Source organism: Scleropages formosus, chromosome 14 (genome assembly GCF_900964775.1).
Source record: "Scleropages formosus chromosome 14, fSclFor1.1, whole genome shotgun sequence".
In the NCBI taxonomy this organism is placed as follows: domain Eukaryota; kingdom Metazoa; phylum Chordata; class Actinopteri; order Osteoglossiformes; family Osteoglossidae; genus Scleropages; species Scleropages formosus.
Window position 1 is genome coordinate 7,981,409 of NC_041819.1, and position 15,645 is coordinate 7,997,053.

Here is a 15,645-nt window from a genome sequence, read left to right on the forward strand (position 1 = left end):
GGCAACTCTATTTAATAAACCAAGTACAAATAACTTAAGGAGTGTGCAAATAAAATGTATGTAAACAGAAACTTGAAAACTAGTATTATGTCTTCCCATATGGTCTAGCGGTTAGGATTCCTGGTTTTCACCCAGGCGGCCCGGGTTCGACTCCCGGTATGGGAATTCGTACTTTTGCTCTTAAAATAAAACACAGCGCCTGGGGTGGAATCTTTGCAACTTGCAGACACGACTGTTTTTTTTTTTTTTTTTACTTTATTGCTGAAAACGAACAGCACTGTATTGAAATACAAGAACATACGATAAAAGGAAAAGGAAGAAAAAAAAAGGATAACAGTAGCATCTCATGAAATACGAAAAAAAATGTGATTCATCCATCCATCCATCCATCCATCCATCTTCCTCCGCTTTTATCCGGGGCCGGGTCGCGGGGGCAGCAGTCCGAGCACAGTCCTCCAGACTTCCCTCTCCCCGCACACCTCCTCCAGTTCCTCTGGGGGAACCCCAAGGCGTTCCCAGGCAAGCCGGGAGACATAGTCTCTCCAACGTGTCCTGGGTCTGCCCCGAGGCCTCCTCCCAGTGGGACATGCCCGGAACACCTCCCCAGGGAGGCGTCCAGGAGGCATCCGGAACACATGCCCGAGCCACCTCAACTGGCTCCTCTCGATGCGGAGGAGCAGTGGCTCTACTCCGAGCTCCTCCCGGGTGACTGAGCTCCTCACCCTATCCCTAAGGGTGCGCCCAGCCACTCTGCAAGGGAAACTCATTTCTGCCGCTTGTATCCGCGATCTCATTCTTTCGGTCATGATCCAGAGTTCATGACCATAGGTGAGGGTAGGAACGTAGATCGACCGGTAAATTGAGAGCTTCGCCTTACGACTCAGCTCCCTCTTCACCACAACAGACCGGTACAATGACCGCATTACTGCGGACGCCGCACCGATCCGTCTGTCAACCTGCCGCTCCATTTTTCCCTCGCTCGTGAACAAGACCCCGAGATACTTAAACTCCTCCACTTGAGGGAGCAACTCCCCCCTAACCCGGAGGGGGCAATCCACCTTTTTCCGACTGAGAACCATGGCCTCGGATTTGGAGGTGCTGAATCACATTTTTTTTTTTTTTTTTTATGATAAAATGTGATTCATACTTCTTAATAAACTTGTTATTCTTATTGTTATCAATGAGTTTAAGAGAGTTTACACTAAGGGGAAATCTCAGCAAGAAAGACATCGAATCTAGGCAAAGTCTTGAGAAATTTGGTTTTGTGAATAAAAAAAATTACAATGCAACACGAAAAAAATTAAGAACAGTTTGCAAACACGACGCGTGTGTTTTTCCTCCCCTGGTGACGTCCTGTCGCCGGGTAATGGAATCCGTCTTAGTTCTGTGTTTACGTCTTCAAACCGGAAGTTGTACAAACAAGTTACCAATTCCGCCTGTCTTGTCTTCTCATTTTTTTTACATCCCAGCTAATTTGTGTTAATTCTTGGCCACAAAAAAAAAAAAAAAGGAAACACAACAAATATTGTTTTTTTCAAGTATTTTCAAAACCATTTATTTCTTTTTTGAAACCACACTAATCTTAACAGGTCAACTGATAAAGAACAAATCATGTAGAAAAAAAAATAACATGCTCATCCTATGCAAATTTTAAAACATCGAGATGAAGAAAAGTTAAAGAACGCGAAAGTAACTGTTCACTAGAATAAATTATTATTCTGAATAAAAATACAGAGTCCGTGTAAAAGAACAAAAAAGGTGCTCAAGTAAATTTGTAGATTTGCTTACGATCAGTCGAATAAAATTATGATCAAGAATAATTCGACAGTTAACTCTGTATTACAACTAGACCAAATAGCAAAAATATGAAGAAAGTTACATTTATATGAAATTTAAAACTGCTACAACAGGCAGAACAAACTTTTTACCAAGATGTTTTCATTTATTTGTTTTTCTTTTTCTTTTTTTTTTTTTTTTTTTAAGATTTCAGTATTTCACACGCAACTTAGTTGTAACTGCAGACATTCACTGTTCAGTTATCATGGTTAGAAAAATCATGGCAAAATAATTTAATCAGTTAAGAGTCAGCTTCTCATATGCTCCAAATCCAGTTTTTTGGCTAAAATATTTTGCTTTAAAAATCTGACAGGAAAGTTGAAAAATTGAATTAAGGACAGTATTATTGCAGTGCATATTATTCACACCATTCCATGTTTCCACTGACTGAGTATCACAGAAGCCCTTGAGGGAGAACCAGGCTCCGGGGCTTTCCGTGCCAGATCCCCAGTGCCCGTCTATTTCAAGAACACTTTGTGACGCAGCAGGCAGACCCAGCCAGCTGGGCTGCGAATGTTGTTGACTGCCTTGGATCCCAGGCTCCATCGTCCCATCAGTAGCACCCATCTCTCCAGCTTCCCTCCCGGAGAGCACTGAGGGTGGAGAGGCTCTTTGGGGGTGTGAGTAAGCTGAAAGATGGCAAAGAAGAGAATAACAGTTTAAAATATTCCATCCATCCATCCATCCATCCATCCATCCATCCATCGCCAATCACCGATTGTTCAGTGCAAGATCATGGTGGTATGGAGTCCATCTATAAGGATATTAAATGAGGCAGTGTTCACCTTAGACAAGATGCCAGTCCATCACAACTCACTCACACAGAGCAGGCCCTAACAGGGGCATCTGGTAGTGTAGTTATTAAAACTGCTGCTTTCTGACCCAAAGGTTGCAGGTTCAAGTCCCCCTCCGCATGCAGTACTCCTAAGGAAGGTACTTACCCTGAATTGCTCCACTAAAATTTCCCCACTGTATAATGGGTAAACAACTGTAGGTAGCTTACAATTATAAGTTGCTTTGGAGAAAAGTCTCAGATAAATGAATAAGCATAAATGCTAAGAGTAATTTGAAACACATGATTTTGGACTGTGGGATGGCACTGCGGGAAACCCACGTGAATATGCAAACTTCACGCAGACTTAGTCCGATCCAAACCCTTGAGCTGTGAGGCACCAGAACTAAAATGAGCGTTCATAGGAATATTCTACTCTGTAGTTGTAATAAACTTGTCTGTACAGGCCCTAGTGACTACTCCTGCATTTGCAAATCAGATTGTTCACTGTGTTGTGTCTGGATGAAGGAGAGGCCTTCTTGACCATGCGCTCAAAGACAGAAGCTAAATGTCCTTGGCCTGGACAATAAGACCAAAAATGTTCCGAAGTGTATAGTTTCATACTCATTCACCTGCGTGCCGGCTGGGCGATTTTACTGCGGGGATTGGCGCTGGTTCCAATGGTCGAGGCCGGCCGGGGCAGGCCACTACGGCCTCCCGGGGAGGGGGTCCCCGGCTTGCTGGGAAGGGGAATGCCACTGCTGGGGGCGGAGTGCTGGTTGAGGGAGGAGGACACAGCAGGGGGGCCCTGCACGGTGGGGCTCACGTAAGCTGTGGCTTTGAGAGGTTGACGCGGAGACACCGGGAAGTTGCCCACGCTGTGGACACGCTGCTGCAGGGGACCTGGAGATGGAACTAAACAAAATGTCAGGGATCACTTTGTGCAAACCAAGCGCCCTCAACCAACACAAAACAAGTCAACTGCACATGCAGAGTAATTAATTTTTTGTTGCTATAACTGGTAGTTTCCACTGTGATTTTCCACTAGAAATGGAACGTGAAAAATACCATTACTATTGACTTCAGGTTGTCTGATATAAGTTGATGACGCTATGGACCACAGTGAAGAATTATGCCTCACTCAGGCGGAAGTTCATGTGAAACTACAGAAAGCGTCGTACTTGAGCTGTGCAGCCTGGCCAAGCCGCTGGACGAGTCAAAGCTTTGGCTGTTGCGGATTGAGGATGGCGAGGTGGCATGGCTGGCGGGGCTAGAGACGCTGGTCATGCTGGGCACACTGGGCACACTGGGCACGCAGGGCATGCTGGGAGCCCGCACCAAATTAGGCATGCTTCTCCGCAGTTTATCTGCAGGTTGACACCGTGTGCCATGAGACGACATCATCAAAGTGCACTGTTTGACCTGCAAGCACACACGTCTATTCCTATGTATATAAAATACCAAAGACCATTTCTAATCAGCACTGCAGCAGGGTTAGAAGAGTGAAATAGATCTAATTTAATCTGAAATAAAACTTCTCATACCCCACGTAACCTTGGTCACAGACCTTATCTAGTACAGACCAAAAATACTTCAAAAAAGGATGCATAGGGCCAGTATGCACAATAAAGTGTTTACAAAGAAAACACATGCCCCCTTTCTTCAAATGTAAGAGACCTAGAGATTGACAGCTGATGCACTCTACCATTTTGCATAAACTCGCCTCTGCGATCCTTCTGCTCCTGTAAGTCAATCACTTCCTGCTGAACCATGAGATCGCCTTTAGCTGTGAGGTCAGCCATACACAAGCAGACTAACACTTACTGGCCTTCGAGAGGCTTAAAGGTCTGCCATCCACCGAAGTTCACCGGGTCATGACCGGACTGATACCGTGCTCTGCCGGTTTAATCCAGACTAGAGCTACAAAGCCGCCCATCTCTCATTTCGCTTCTCTAAGATTCAGAAGAAAATATTTCCAACTTACTGTCATACTCAGCTTGATTCCAAATGGAAGATCCTACATTTCCTCAAAAATTTGACAATTCAACAGACATGGCAAACACAAACGTGTGCATGCACATACACACACAAATAAACATACAGAGAAAGAGAAGAGTCTTACAAAAACAAGTTGTGCTACGCATCATATTCTAATAAATGCAATATAAACAAATCCGCCCTGATAATACTAATTTTAAAATCACGCTGGAAAGCAAAGAAAAAGGATCAGACTGTCATACACAAGGATTTGATTCTTAAACAAAAAGTGCAATATAATTTTTAATGGAACAGAGTTTATTGATTCATAAAAAGATTATTTTAAATCTAAATAGAATCTTGCTTAAGTTATGAATTATTCGAAGATGTGAGAAATTCACTGTGAAATATTTAGGCCAAGCGTGTCAGATACGTTCTCCTTTCCCTTGATTAGCCGCAAATGTTTTCGGCAAGTTGGGCTCCTTACCTGCGCCAAGCCTGGCGCTCTGGGCATCTGGGGCGTAGCTGGGTGTGATGGCGCCCGAGTACTGCTGCTGGGAGAGGCTGCTGAGGCACTGCGGGGCCGAGGGGCTGCGGCGGCATTCTCTTACGCTGGAGAAGGTTTGCGACTGAGGCAGGCCACGCTGCAAAAGCCCCGCACGGCCTAGGCGGGCTTGAGGCGGGGGCAGCTGGTCACATTCCTCGTCAGCCTCCAAGTCCAGCTCGCTAGACGTTGCCCGGCGGCCCGAGTGCAGGGAGATGCCGGAGCTGCGGCGACTGGCTGAAGCTGAGGTGGTGGCATAGTCCTGCCGCAGGCCTGCAGGAGTCCGCATGTATGTAGTCACACGAACACACATGCACGACATTTCAAATACAGTTTCGGTTTCAGATTTTCAGTCTGCAAACACGTCAGCCTGTTTCTCCTGATTTCGAAAGCCCACAGAAGTCGGAACATACACTCGCCCACCACTTTATTCGGTACACCTGGATGTTTACGCATACAGCTCGTCCTCCAGTTAGTGACTCGCATGCTTGTGTCTCAGTGTGAAGCGTTCAAAAAGCGTCAAGTTACTGTTTTGTTGGATGTCAGAATGGAGAACATGTGGGATTTAAGTGGCTCTGAAGATGGTGCGATCGCTGGTGACGTCCGATCTGGTTCAAACATTTCAGGTATGGCCACCCTCGTGGGATTTTTGTACACTGCAGTGTCAAGGCTTTACAGAGGATGGTGTGATAAACAAAAGAAATCACCCAGAAGCAGAAAAAACTGGTGGTAGTGTAATGATGCAGAGGGATGTTTTCTTAGCTCGTATTGTGTTTTACTACTCGCTGAGCACCGTTTGAGTGCCACAAAGCACCAAAACATTGTTGCTACCAGGTACATCCCTTCATGGGCAGTCTTGCCTTTCTCAAATACATACTTCCAGCAGGATAAAGTGCCCTGGCAGGAACCACACGTCATCTCAGCATGGTTCCACGAACAAGACAACACCTTTGCTCAATGGTCCCCACCTCTCAAGCCAATAGAGCATCTCTGAGATGTGGTGGACCATGATGTTGACAGAATCAAAGTCCTGCCAAAAATCTGGAGAAACCCTGTAAAGCTGTCAAGCGAGGATAGACCAAGAACCCTGTTTATGCTGTTCTTGAGGGAAATCAGGGTCCCAACTGGCATTAGCATTGTGTAGTAAATAAAGCGGCTGGTGAGAGGATGATTATATCATCCAGGTTGGAATATTTCTTACTTTCTTACTATGAATTACAAGTAATATTTGACATTTTCAGGTTTGTAACCGCACAGGTTTTATACAGTTGACATCAACCGCACCGAACTTCGCCTCTGCTCTTACAGGAAGAGTATCTTAGGCTGGCACATCTGGCTATCATGAGTATCACAGAAAGGTCAAGGGGAACCTACTCTCCTCTTGCAAGCGGGCCATGATCTGCACATCCGTTAGGTCTTGCAGCTTATAGCTCATGGAGATGGAGTCATCTTCCAGCTCTGACATGCTCAGCTCACTGTCAACAGAGGACCCCGGGCTCAGGGGGGCCCGCATGCGGATAAAACCTTCAAGGAGGAAAGGGAGAGGAGGCTGATGATATTTTTCACATGGCAGTAAGATTCCCAGATGCACTGGATCCTTTCTCCACACAGGTCCAAATTAACCATTATTTTCAAACATAAACTGTTGCAGTTTTTTTTTTTTTTGTCTTCACAATTTACAGCAAGGTCATTAAATAAAAAGTTTATACAGTACTGTGCAAAAGTTTTAGGCACTTGGGGAAAAAAGCTGTAAAGTGAGAATGATTCCAAAAATAATTCCCTTAATTAATAAACTTCCTACAAAGCTCAGTAACCATCCATCGTCAACAAGCACTTGTCCCGAGGACGACCACCTTGTGTCTTGTTGCCATACTCACTCTTGCCATGGTGTAAGATCTGAGAGTTAAACTGCCACGTCTGACAAAACCTCACATTTTCAGTATAGTTGTCCTTCGCCCAGTTTTATTGCCTCTAAACAGCTGTTTCTGCTTCAGTTAATCGCTGTGCCATACAAATACCTCAAGTTCTCTGTTTGGAAAGTGTTTTATTACTATTTTACTTTCTTTCATTAACAACACACAAAGCCCTTGCTGTAATACAGTAACTTTTTACACAAGGAATGCTTGGAAATCTAAAATATACTCTTTCCCATTGACACTAATGCAGAAGACCTTAAATAACCATCTAAAACAAATATTTTTGTGGAACATCCAAGTCCCTAAGACTTCTGCACAGTACTGTATATATATAATTCTTTCTTTTATTTTTGGCCTATAATTGAAGGAATAAACTTTTTTTGCTACTGACTGAACTATTGAAATCTCTGTTTAGCAGCATATTTGCTTTGGATCACCATCAATACAGTACAAAGAAGTGAAAAATAAACCCACTTGTAATCCTGCAGCATCATGGTACCACAAGACTGATGGTCTGGGTGTAGTGGGGAGGGTTATGGATGGCCATGCAGGATGGGGTGCTTACTGTGACTGGCTGAGTGAGAGAGGAATGAGGGCGACCTCTCGGCTAGTCCGGAGCAGTCCCTCTCAGTGGGGGTCTGAGTCAAGTGGGGTGGAGGAGAATGGCTGGAGGTGGGAAATGATGCTAGACAGAGACAGAAACCAAGAACGGTTCACAACAATCAATTCCTCCATTCCCTGATGAGAAACATTGTGAATCACATGTTGCACATGTAAGGGAAGCTGCTCTTCTACAAAGACATAAGTTCACCAGACACATTTTTGTCAGCATCCTTTTTTATTTTTATTTTCTCTACATTACCAAACTACAATATCCTTGAATTTAGCAGCTTTTTTTTTTAAGCTATGTATCAATTATGGAAAAAAATTTAAAAACAACAAAGGGTGACATTTCAAAAACTGAAATTAAACAGGCCATTACCTGAACGGACTCTAGCATTCTTTATCTTGCAATGTACAGACATTTAGTTCATGGACTAAATAAAGCACCATTCTATATATCCCACTGTAGGAAAGGTGGAAAATTGCAGCGCAGACATCCTCCTTTGAAATCCCAATCAACTGATACGACTTTTTAGTTGTTCTGGACAAAGAAGTCCTTTCCTCTGCTTTCTGGTTCATTGCCAAACTGTTCAAATTTTTATTTGTACTGTTACAACCCAAAATCCCAGTCCCTCCTGTTAAATGACAGTTTCACGATACGCCCTAATAAGGCTGGTGTCATGTTAAATTCTTGCTTGCAGCTGAAAATCGGCAGGGTTGAAAAAGGAGGAAAAGACCATGATTACAGACAAAATGGACAGTAAATGAAACAAGAACAGTTCCTTTGCGGGCAAAGCAGAGGAGTTACCTGTTCGCTCTGTTAGTGCAGGTTTGGTGTACGGTCGGACAGGGACACTGAGGGGGGGGACTCCAGCTATGGGACTATAGGGGAGGATGGGCCTGGAGGAGATGCTTCTCCATCTGTGGACTGGGGGAAAACAGGAAGGAGGAGGAGCAGCAGGAGAAGAAGGAGGACATCAGCTACAGTACGGAGAAGGAGGAGAAGGAGCAAGGAGTGATGCCTGACACAAGGGTCGAAGGTGAGAGAGTCATCAGCACTGTTTTGTTACACAGGAATTGAGCCTGCTAGATGTTTAGCAAAGACCATCAAGTCTCACAGGAGAACTGAGGATATAGCTTTGCAGTAACAGGAATCACAGCAAGAAACCTCGGGTTTTGTTTCATGCTGAGGCACTCAGCCAGTACACCTGGACTATTTGCTGCCAATGTTCCCACTCCAGGCTCTAAGCTTCAGACATAATGCAGTATATTACCCTTGGAAGATAAATCACTTGTCTTATGAAACATATGGACTAATGTGCCTAGTTCCAGCTCTGCTGCATGCTGCTATAGCAGATATTGGAAGGAACGTTACTAGGATAAAACAATAAGGACTATAAAAAGGTATTAGAAAACAATTACAGCCACCCTGCCAGAATTTCTCACCTGCTTTTCTATATGTCTTAACAAACATTCACAATAATGTCCAGATTTGTATGTGTGAAGGGTTGCCGAAACAAAAACGGGGCTATTCTCGGCAATTGTTAGGCACACGGAGCACCGGCCTAGCTCAGACAATTATCCATGCCACTAGGGCACAAAACCAGCATTCAGAGGCAGCCACAAAAACAACAGTTTTCTCAAAAACCAGGCACAAAGCTGCATTCATGACCTAAGCGAGCAGAGGCCTGATCTCCATCCCTCCTGAATCCAGCCTTTCAGAGCAGAAAAAGCCTGAGACTTCACAACACATACCTCTCTTCAAACAGATTTCATACATTATTTATCTTCACACTTTGAACACTCTTGCAAAGAATTCCCTCAAAAATAATAATCTGTAAATCTATAAACTGAATTGCTCTGATTTAAAAAAAAAACAAACAACAAAAAAAAACATACAGCTGTAAATAGTCACCAGTGTAATTCCTGTGGTTTTTACATACAAGTTGAAATAATACACCGATGCATTTCTCATCATATGTTATTATCAAAGGCATAAAAACATGGTTTTAGCGCTAACCATTCATACTTAAACTACTGTGCTTGTGCAATGTAAAATTGCTGTTTACAATCGTTCATTTCATAATTTCTCCCCATAGCCTGATATGTGTCACATGAATCAAGCTGTGCTGCACACGATTATCCAAGCTGATCTACATTGTTAACAATTAAAAGATCCGATTGTTCAAAAATGGTGTTCAGACGGGCCTAAGCAAATTAACTCCTAATCAGCTTACGGTCTAAAACTGTGCCGTTAATTAATAACTTTCCTACAAGACCAGGGCGCGTGTCGCAACCGCTCCTAATATAACCCAGTCGTCTGTCCAGTTTCGTCTGCTCAGCTCCTCTCGTTGAAGCCTTGTCACCGACCCTCTGCGCTCGCCATTAATGTTGCACAAACCAAGTCACGCGTGCCATGACAAATAACTGCACTTAAGGTTCGACTGAGTTGCTTAGTTCAGTGTATAAAAGAACCACTAAAAGGAGTGGATATTTGAATTAAGGAGGGAAACACTGTGAATGAGCATGACTGAGAACATATGTGTAATCGCCCATCCACTGCGCACCCACAAGGGTGTCTTTAGGGTAGCAACGAATCGGGGATAACCAGATCCGAGCCTTTTTTTTCCGCTTTAATCCTCCAAGGCTGTGCCCCACTTCTAAATGGAGTCAAGTCAGCGCGCACGCCACCACCCTCCTCCTTCTCCCGATGTAATTACCGCATCCCTCCGCTCCCAGAAGGGAGATCGCCTTAATTATACCACTGTGGACAATAGGGTGATGAGAGCGAGCACAAGTACAGAAATACTTAGATGGCGTTCGCTGGGGTGACATGCTGTGCGTTCTGCTAGGTCTCACTGCTGTGAGCACAGCGCTCAAGGCACTTCTGCCTAAACTAATGACAGACATGTGATCTCAGGGCTCCTTATCGCAGCGAATGTGTGAGATTGCGCATGACGCGGTGAGGCTCGGCAGATGACTTGCAGACAACTTAATAAGTCCTTACACAGCAAAAAAAGTAGACTTTCAAATAGCAGTTGTATTATAGTAGTCATATTTTCTATAAACTGTACCAATTTTTCATCCATTGTCAGCAACTAATCGTCCAGTGCGGGGTGATTATTTTAATGACATTTTGTAAATGTAAAACAATTTTAAAATCTAAAATGCATTTTAAATTTGTAGCATTACAATAATTAGAAACGGTTCTACTGTCTAATTGCCTGCCACCAGGAGTGTATTGCCTGTGAAATGTGTGTGCGGTGGTGACTGTTGTACATGCAAAATGTATCTATGATGAAAAATAGGTGATGAGGTGTGTTATGCCACATGATGGACTGCAAAGTGCAGTGCTGATGGCAGGTTCAGGCCCATGTGATGTGTAAAGGCGTATGAGGTTCATAACGCTGTGTGTTTGTGTGGTGTCCCTGATTTAAGATAGTGAAGCTTGAAAGGCACACCTCATTGGGAAATCACACAGTGTCTTAAACCGCTTGTCCCAAACAGGGTCGCGGCGAGCCGGAGCCTAACCCGGCAACACAGGGCATAAGGCTGGAGAGGGAGGGGACGCACCCAGGACGGGATTCCAGTCCATCGCAAGGCACCCCAAGCTGGACTTGAACCCCACGCCCACCAGAGAGCAGGACCCGGCCAAACCTGCTGCACCACCGCACCCCTTTATTGGGGACTTATTTAATTATAAATTAAACAATGTACCTTTGTAAAGTTTAGTCAGCTTTAGAAAAAAAATAACACAAAATCTTTTTTGTTTTTTGGAAACTTCCATGTTTTCACGTTTCGCTGGAGCGGAATTAGGGATTCTTTACTGCATTACAGTGAGAGTCAGTGTGTTATCCTCACAATGATGGAAATGTAAGTGTGTGTGCATTTGATTTGAGTGAAATGATGCTGGGGCAGCATTCCGCCGCCTCTGTGGTACCTTGACCAAGTCTGTTGGACAAGGACCTCTTGGCGGCCTCCACCTCAGGCCTGGGGCTGTCCAGCACCTGTCTGCTCCACTGCAATGGGCTGAGGGAGAAGTCCGCCCAAGACTTGGCCTTCGGGGACACGTACAGCCTGCAAGGACGGAGGATAAACACAGAAACAGTCAGCTGCACTTCATACCAGTGGTGTCCAACCTTCATGGGACAAGGGCCATAATCCCAAGTGACATACTGAATCTTAAATGTGTAAAATGAAAAATGACTAACTCTATAGTGCTTTTTTTAGGGGCGGCGTGTTCAAGCATGTGTCTATTATTGTATTATCATATGATTTAGTAGAACATAGCATTTATGGTAGTTATAGCATATATTAAAAAGTTTACAAATGTTCTGGTGGAATGCATTATGTGAAACAGTGGGCCATGTGTAGCCTTCAGACCGCACACTTGACGCCCCTGCTTTAGATCCCGGTCCACAATGATGGCTGAAAGCACTGAACAAGAGTAGTGTTACGTTTGCTCCAGTACCCCGTGGGACAAAGGACACATTAAAAAGCATGAATTAAAGAGAATTTTCACAGGGCTAACCAACTTTATCTTATTCTACATTTATATTCATTCGTTTAGCGGATGGTTTTCACTACAGCGATGCACATCTCCGAGTACAACAGAAAAAAGTGCATTACACCAACAGAAGGAGAGATTTGGATGCAGAAACATGATAGACATACACACACACTGACTGAAACCGCTTGTCCCGAATGGGGTCGCGGCGAGCCGGAGCCTAACCCGGCAACACGGGGCGCAAGGCTGGAGGGGGAGGGGACACACCCAGGACGGGACGCCAGTCCATTACAAGGCACCCCAAGCAGGACTTGAACCCCAGACCTGCCAGAGAGCAGGACCTGGTCAAACCTGCTTTGCCATCACACCCCCCACTAAACAGGAGACTCCAGTCAATAATTCCCTTACACTAATAATTCTCAGAATAAGATGTTTGGCTTCATTAGGGATGAGATCCATCACCACAGAAGATATATACTATATATAACAAAGTTAGAGTACTCATGGATGTATCAAGCGCTGGTCTTGGCCACCAGAAGGCCACATGGCACTGAGGGAAGGACAGGATGTTATAGCAAATCTCTGCAGATGAACTCATCTCCGACCCAGTAAGTTATATGGGAGTCAGCTAAACTAAAATAAAGAATCATTTGGTACAGGCAAATGACCAGCCAGTGCTTGTGCTCTCCCTGATATTCTCACCTGGCCAGAGGAAGATATTTTCTGCTCGGATCAAGTCACATTCATTTTTAGCTGGTAACTAATCTCTGGCCGACGGCTCGCTTCCTGTAACGGAGCATTGAGCGGGACTTTCTTACACCCCTCACCGCACACTTCTGCCAGAGGCTGCGCAACATCTCCTGTTGACTGTGTCCTCCAGTTCCTCAGCCGGTGACTTCACGCGCATTAAAATATAGCTCACATCAATGTCCTTCATGACATGAATGTGCTTCTGGAGTCACACGGCTATAAAAAAAAGGACTTAGCATGCTACCCCCTCCTGCAGTGAACCTGCACGCTTCTTATGAACTTTGTCCAAAAGCACAATTAGATTTGGTGTGAGCACTTTGTGCACTTTTGCTCACGCAATTTCCTGTTAGCGCTCAGCCTTTGCACATCATTACAAAAGAACAAACGTGCTGCTCATATGAAAACTAGGAGAACGTGCGATAAAGCAAACTGAATCAGTTTTTTGATCTCTCAAAAACAGGTATTTAAGACATATTAAAAACAGACCAGACCTTCAGAGCATCCAAAGCCAATGCAAAACAACTACAGTATATTCAATAATCATGTACGCATGCAATTGTGTATGTTTTATAGGTAAAATCTTCAAAGACACAGTTGTAATAATGTAATATGAATGTCACCTGCAATCTGAAGTTTCTTGGTTTGAATCCCAATTCTGCTCTAGTATTCTTGAGCAGTGTACTCACCTTGAGTCAATTTGCGAAGAATTCCCTGATGGATAACTGTTGCAAGTGTAAATCGCTGCGGAGTTTATCATAAAACAGTGTAAATTGCCCTGGGCAAAAGACTCTGCTACATAACGGTCAATAAAGGAGGTTCTTTGCACACAGTAGCTGGTATGAAACTATGTTCAGTTTTCCATATTACTGAATACGCTCAGGCTCCGCTCCTCTGCGTACCGATACCAGAGACCAGGGGTCCAGGCCCTCAGGCGGAACCAGTACACAGCAACATAACACTAAGTCTAAGGGTAGCACCATGGACAGCTGTGATCCAGCTGTTTGCGTGCAGCTCAGTGATGCAGTGAGGGTCTCCTCTGTGTGTGTGTGTGCGCGTTGGAAGGGTGACAATGCTGCAGTACCAGGTGTACTCGGACTCCTCATCCCAGGGCAGTAAAGTGTCCAGCTCCAGTAACTCCACCTCGTCCAGGACCGTGGGCTTCGAAAGGCCGCCGTGCGCGTCCTCGTCCCGCGCGTCCGCGTCCGCACGGTGCGGATGGAAGCAGGCGTACGGCTCCTCGGAGATGCCGCTGCGCGATCCCGAAGGAGACGAGCACAGGACTCTCGGGACCGCGCTCGGGAAGCAGTGGCTTCCCACGAACACGCCGGGAGCTCCAAGCGCGCCGCCGGCGGAGGAGGGTCGCTGCAAGATGCGCGGCGCGGACGCGCAACCGGTCACGGCGCTGGCGCGCGTCCTCAGCTGCTCGTTCTGCCGCTCGAGCTTGCGGACCAGCTCCTGTAGCTTCTTCACCTCGAGCTCCGCGTTCACGCCGTTAGCGGTGCTGTTACTGTTACAGTCCGCCATCATCTGGGGCGTCAGTACCGCGGCTTCCATGGCTGAAACACTCACTCTCACACACACACACACACACACACACACACACACACTCTCACACTCTCATACACACACTCTCTCACACACACACACAGCTCCTGATCATGAAATTCTGTTCCTAGCGCCAGGTTCGCCGCGCCCGGTTTCAGCACCACGCTCGATGTCGATGATCGATCAGCTGCTCGGCTCCCCGTTCGCTGGCCCGGGGAAGCGCATTGAGATGCTGCACCACCACCACCACCATCACCAGTCGCCTGACAGGAGAAGCACGCCCCCGCAGCCTCCTCCCTCGGGGCCGCGCACACAGCGCAGCGACACCAAGCTCGTCCGACTCGCCTTCTCGCTGATCGTTAGTCTCAGAGCAGGAGCCGCTCGCACGAATTAAAGCGGATTTCTGGAAATCACACGTTCTCCTCTTTCTTTGTTGTCGGCGTGGTGCGAAAAGGGTTTTCCGCTCGATTTGTGGGAAGCTTTCGAGTCGAGACCCGGCGTTTTGTTTAAACTTCAGCACTTTTAGTTTGTGTTGGATTTTAGGTGGCAGTCGTTGCCTCGCAGGGTGAGTCACAGATACAGTAATAATCATTCTCTCTTAGAAACGACACCATACTACATTTACAGCTGACACTTTTCTCCAAGCAACTTACAAGGTTAAGGTTATTACAAGTTATTTACTCATACAGCAGGGTAATGTTACTGGAGCGATTCAGGAGAGGTACCTTGCGCAAGAGTACTACTCTACTGCTGGAGGTGGGGAATCAAACCTGCAACCTTTGGATACAGAGACAGCAGCTCTAACCATTGCTACCAGCTGTCCCAGTAACACTGCACAGAGTGCCTGGAAGGGTGACAACAAGTACTCGAACCCCTATCTTTACGTGTGCGAGTTTCAACAAAATGATGACTGTGAGACACGGCCAGCATTGGGGCTACTAGTATTGGCTTTGTTCGGTTGTTAAACTCCGCCATGGACGGTCCCAAGCCCGGCTGAGAAAGGAGGAGGGTTGGGTGTGTGGATAGTTACCCCACACCGTAAAAACCTTGCCAGCTACAGAAATGCCAACAAGGAAACTTCATGACATCCCAGCTCTTAGGGACACCTAGAGTACCCTTGTTGGGGGCCTATGCCCCAGCATGGGTGGAAGGCATAAGAATAAGTTGTTAACAGCCGTGGTATTAACCTGGAGGT

General features: G+C 45.6%; 1 protein-coding gene and 1 non-coding gene across 5 annotated transcripts; one reads left to right on the top strand and one right to left on the bottom strand.

Moving 5' to 3' along the window:
- The first annotated feature begins 93 nt into the window (after positions 1–93).
- On the top strand, positions 94–165 carry trnae-uuc (transfer RNA glutamic acid (anticodon UUC)). The gene has a single exon. It is a non-coding gene; the product is annotated as a tRNA-Glu (tRNA).
- A 1,790-nt stretch (positions 166–1,955) lies between these two features.
- slain1a (SLAIN motif family, member 1a) lies at positions 1,956–14,514 on the bottom strand. Of its 4 annotated transcripts, XM_029257720.1 has the most exons (10): positions 13,987–14,514; positions 11,589–11,725; positions 8,457–8,576; positions 7,611–7,730; positions 6,504–6,653; positions 5,073–5,402; positions 4,593–4,625; positions 3,790–3,975; positions 3,241–3,523; positions 1,958–2,465 (listed from the first exon to the last, which is right to left on the bottom strand). In XM_029257720.1, the coding sequence occupies exons 1-10, from the start codon at positions 14,457–14,459 to the stop codon at positions 2,390–2,392; spliced, it is 1,908 nt and encodes a 635-aa protein (XP_029113553.1). In that variant the 5' UTR covers positions 14,460–14,514; the 3' UTR covers positions 1,958–2,389. The 4 variants fall into 4 exon arrangements, with proteins under 4 accessions (XP_029113556.1, XP_029113553.1, XP_029113555.1 ...); XM_029257723.1 differs by lacking the exon at positions 8,457–8,576 and having other exon boundaries at positions 1,956–2,465; XM_029257722.1 differs by lacking the exon at positions 7,611–7,730 and having other exon boundaries at positions 1,959–2,465.
- Between the last annotated feature and the right edge of the window lie 1,131 nt (positions 14,515–15,645).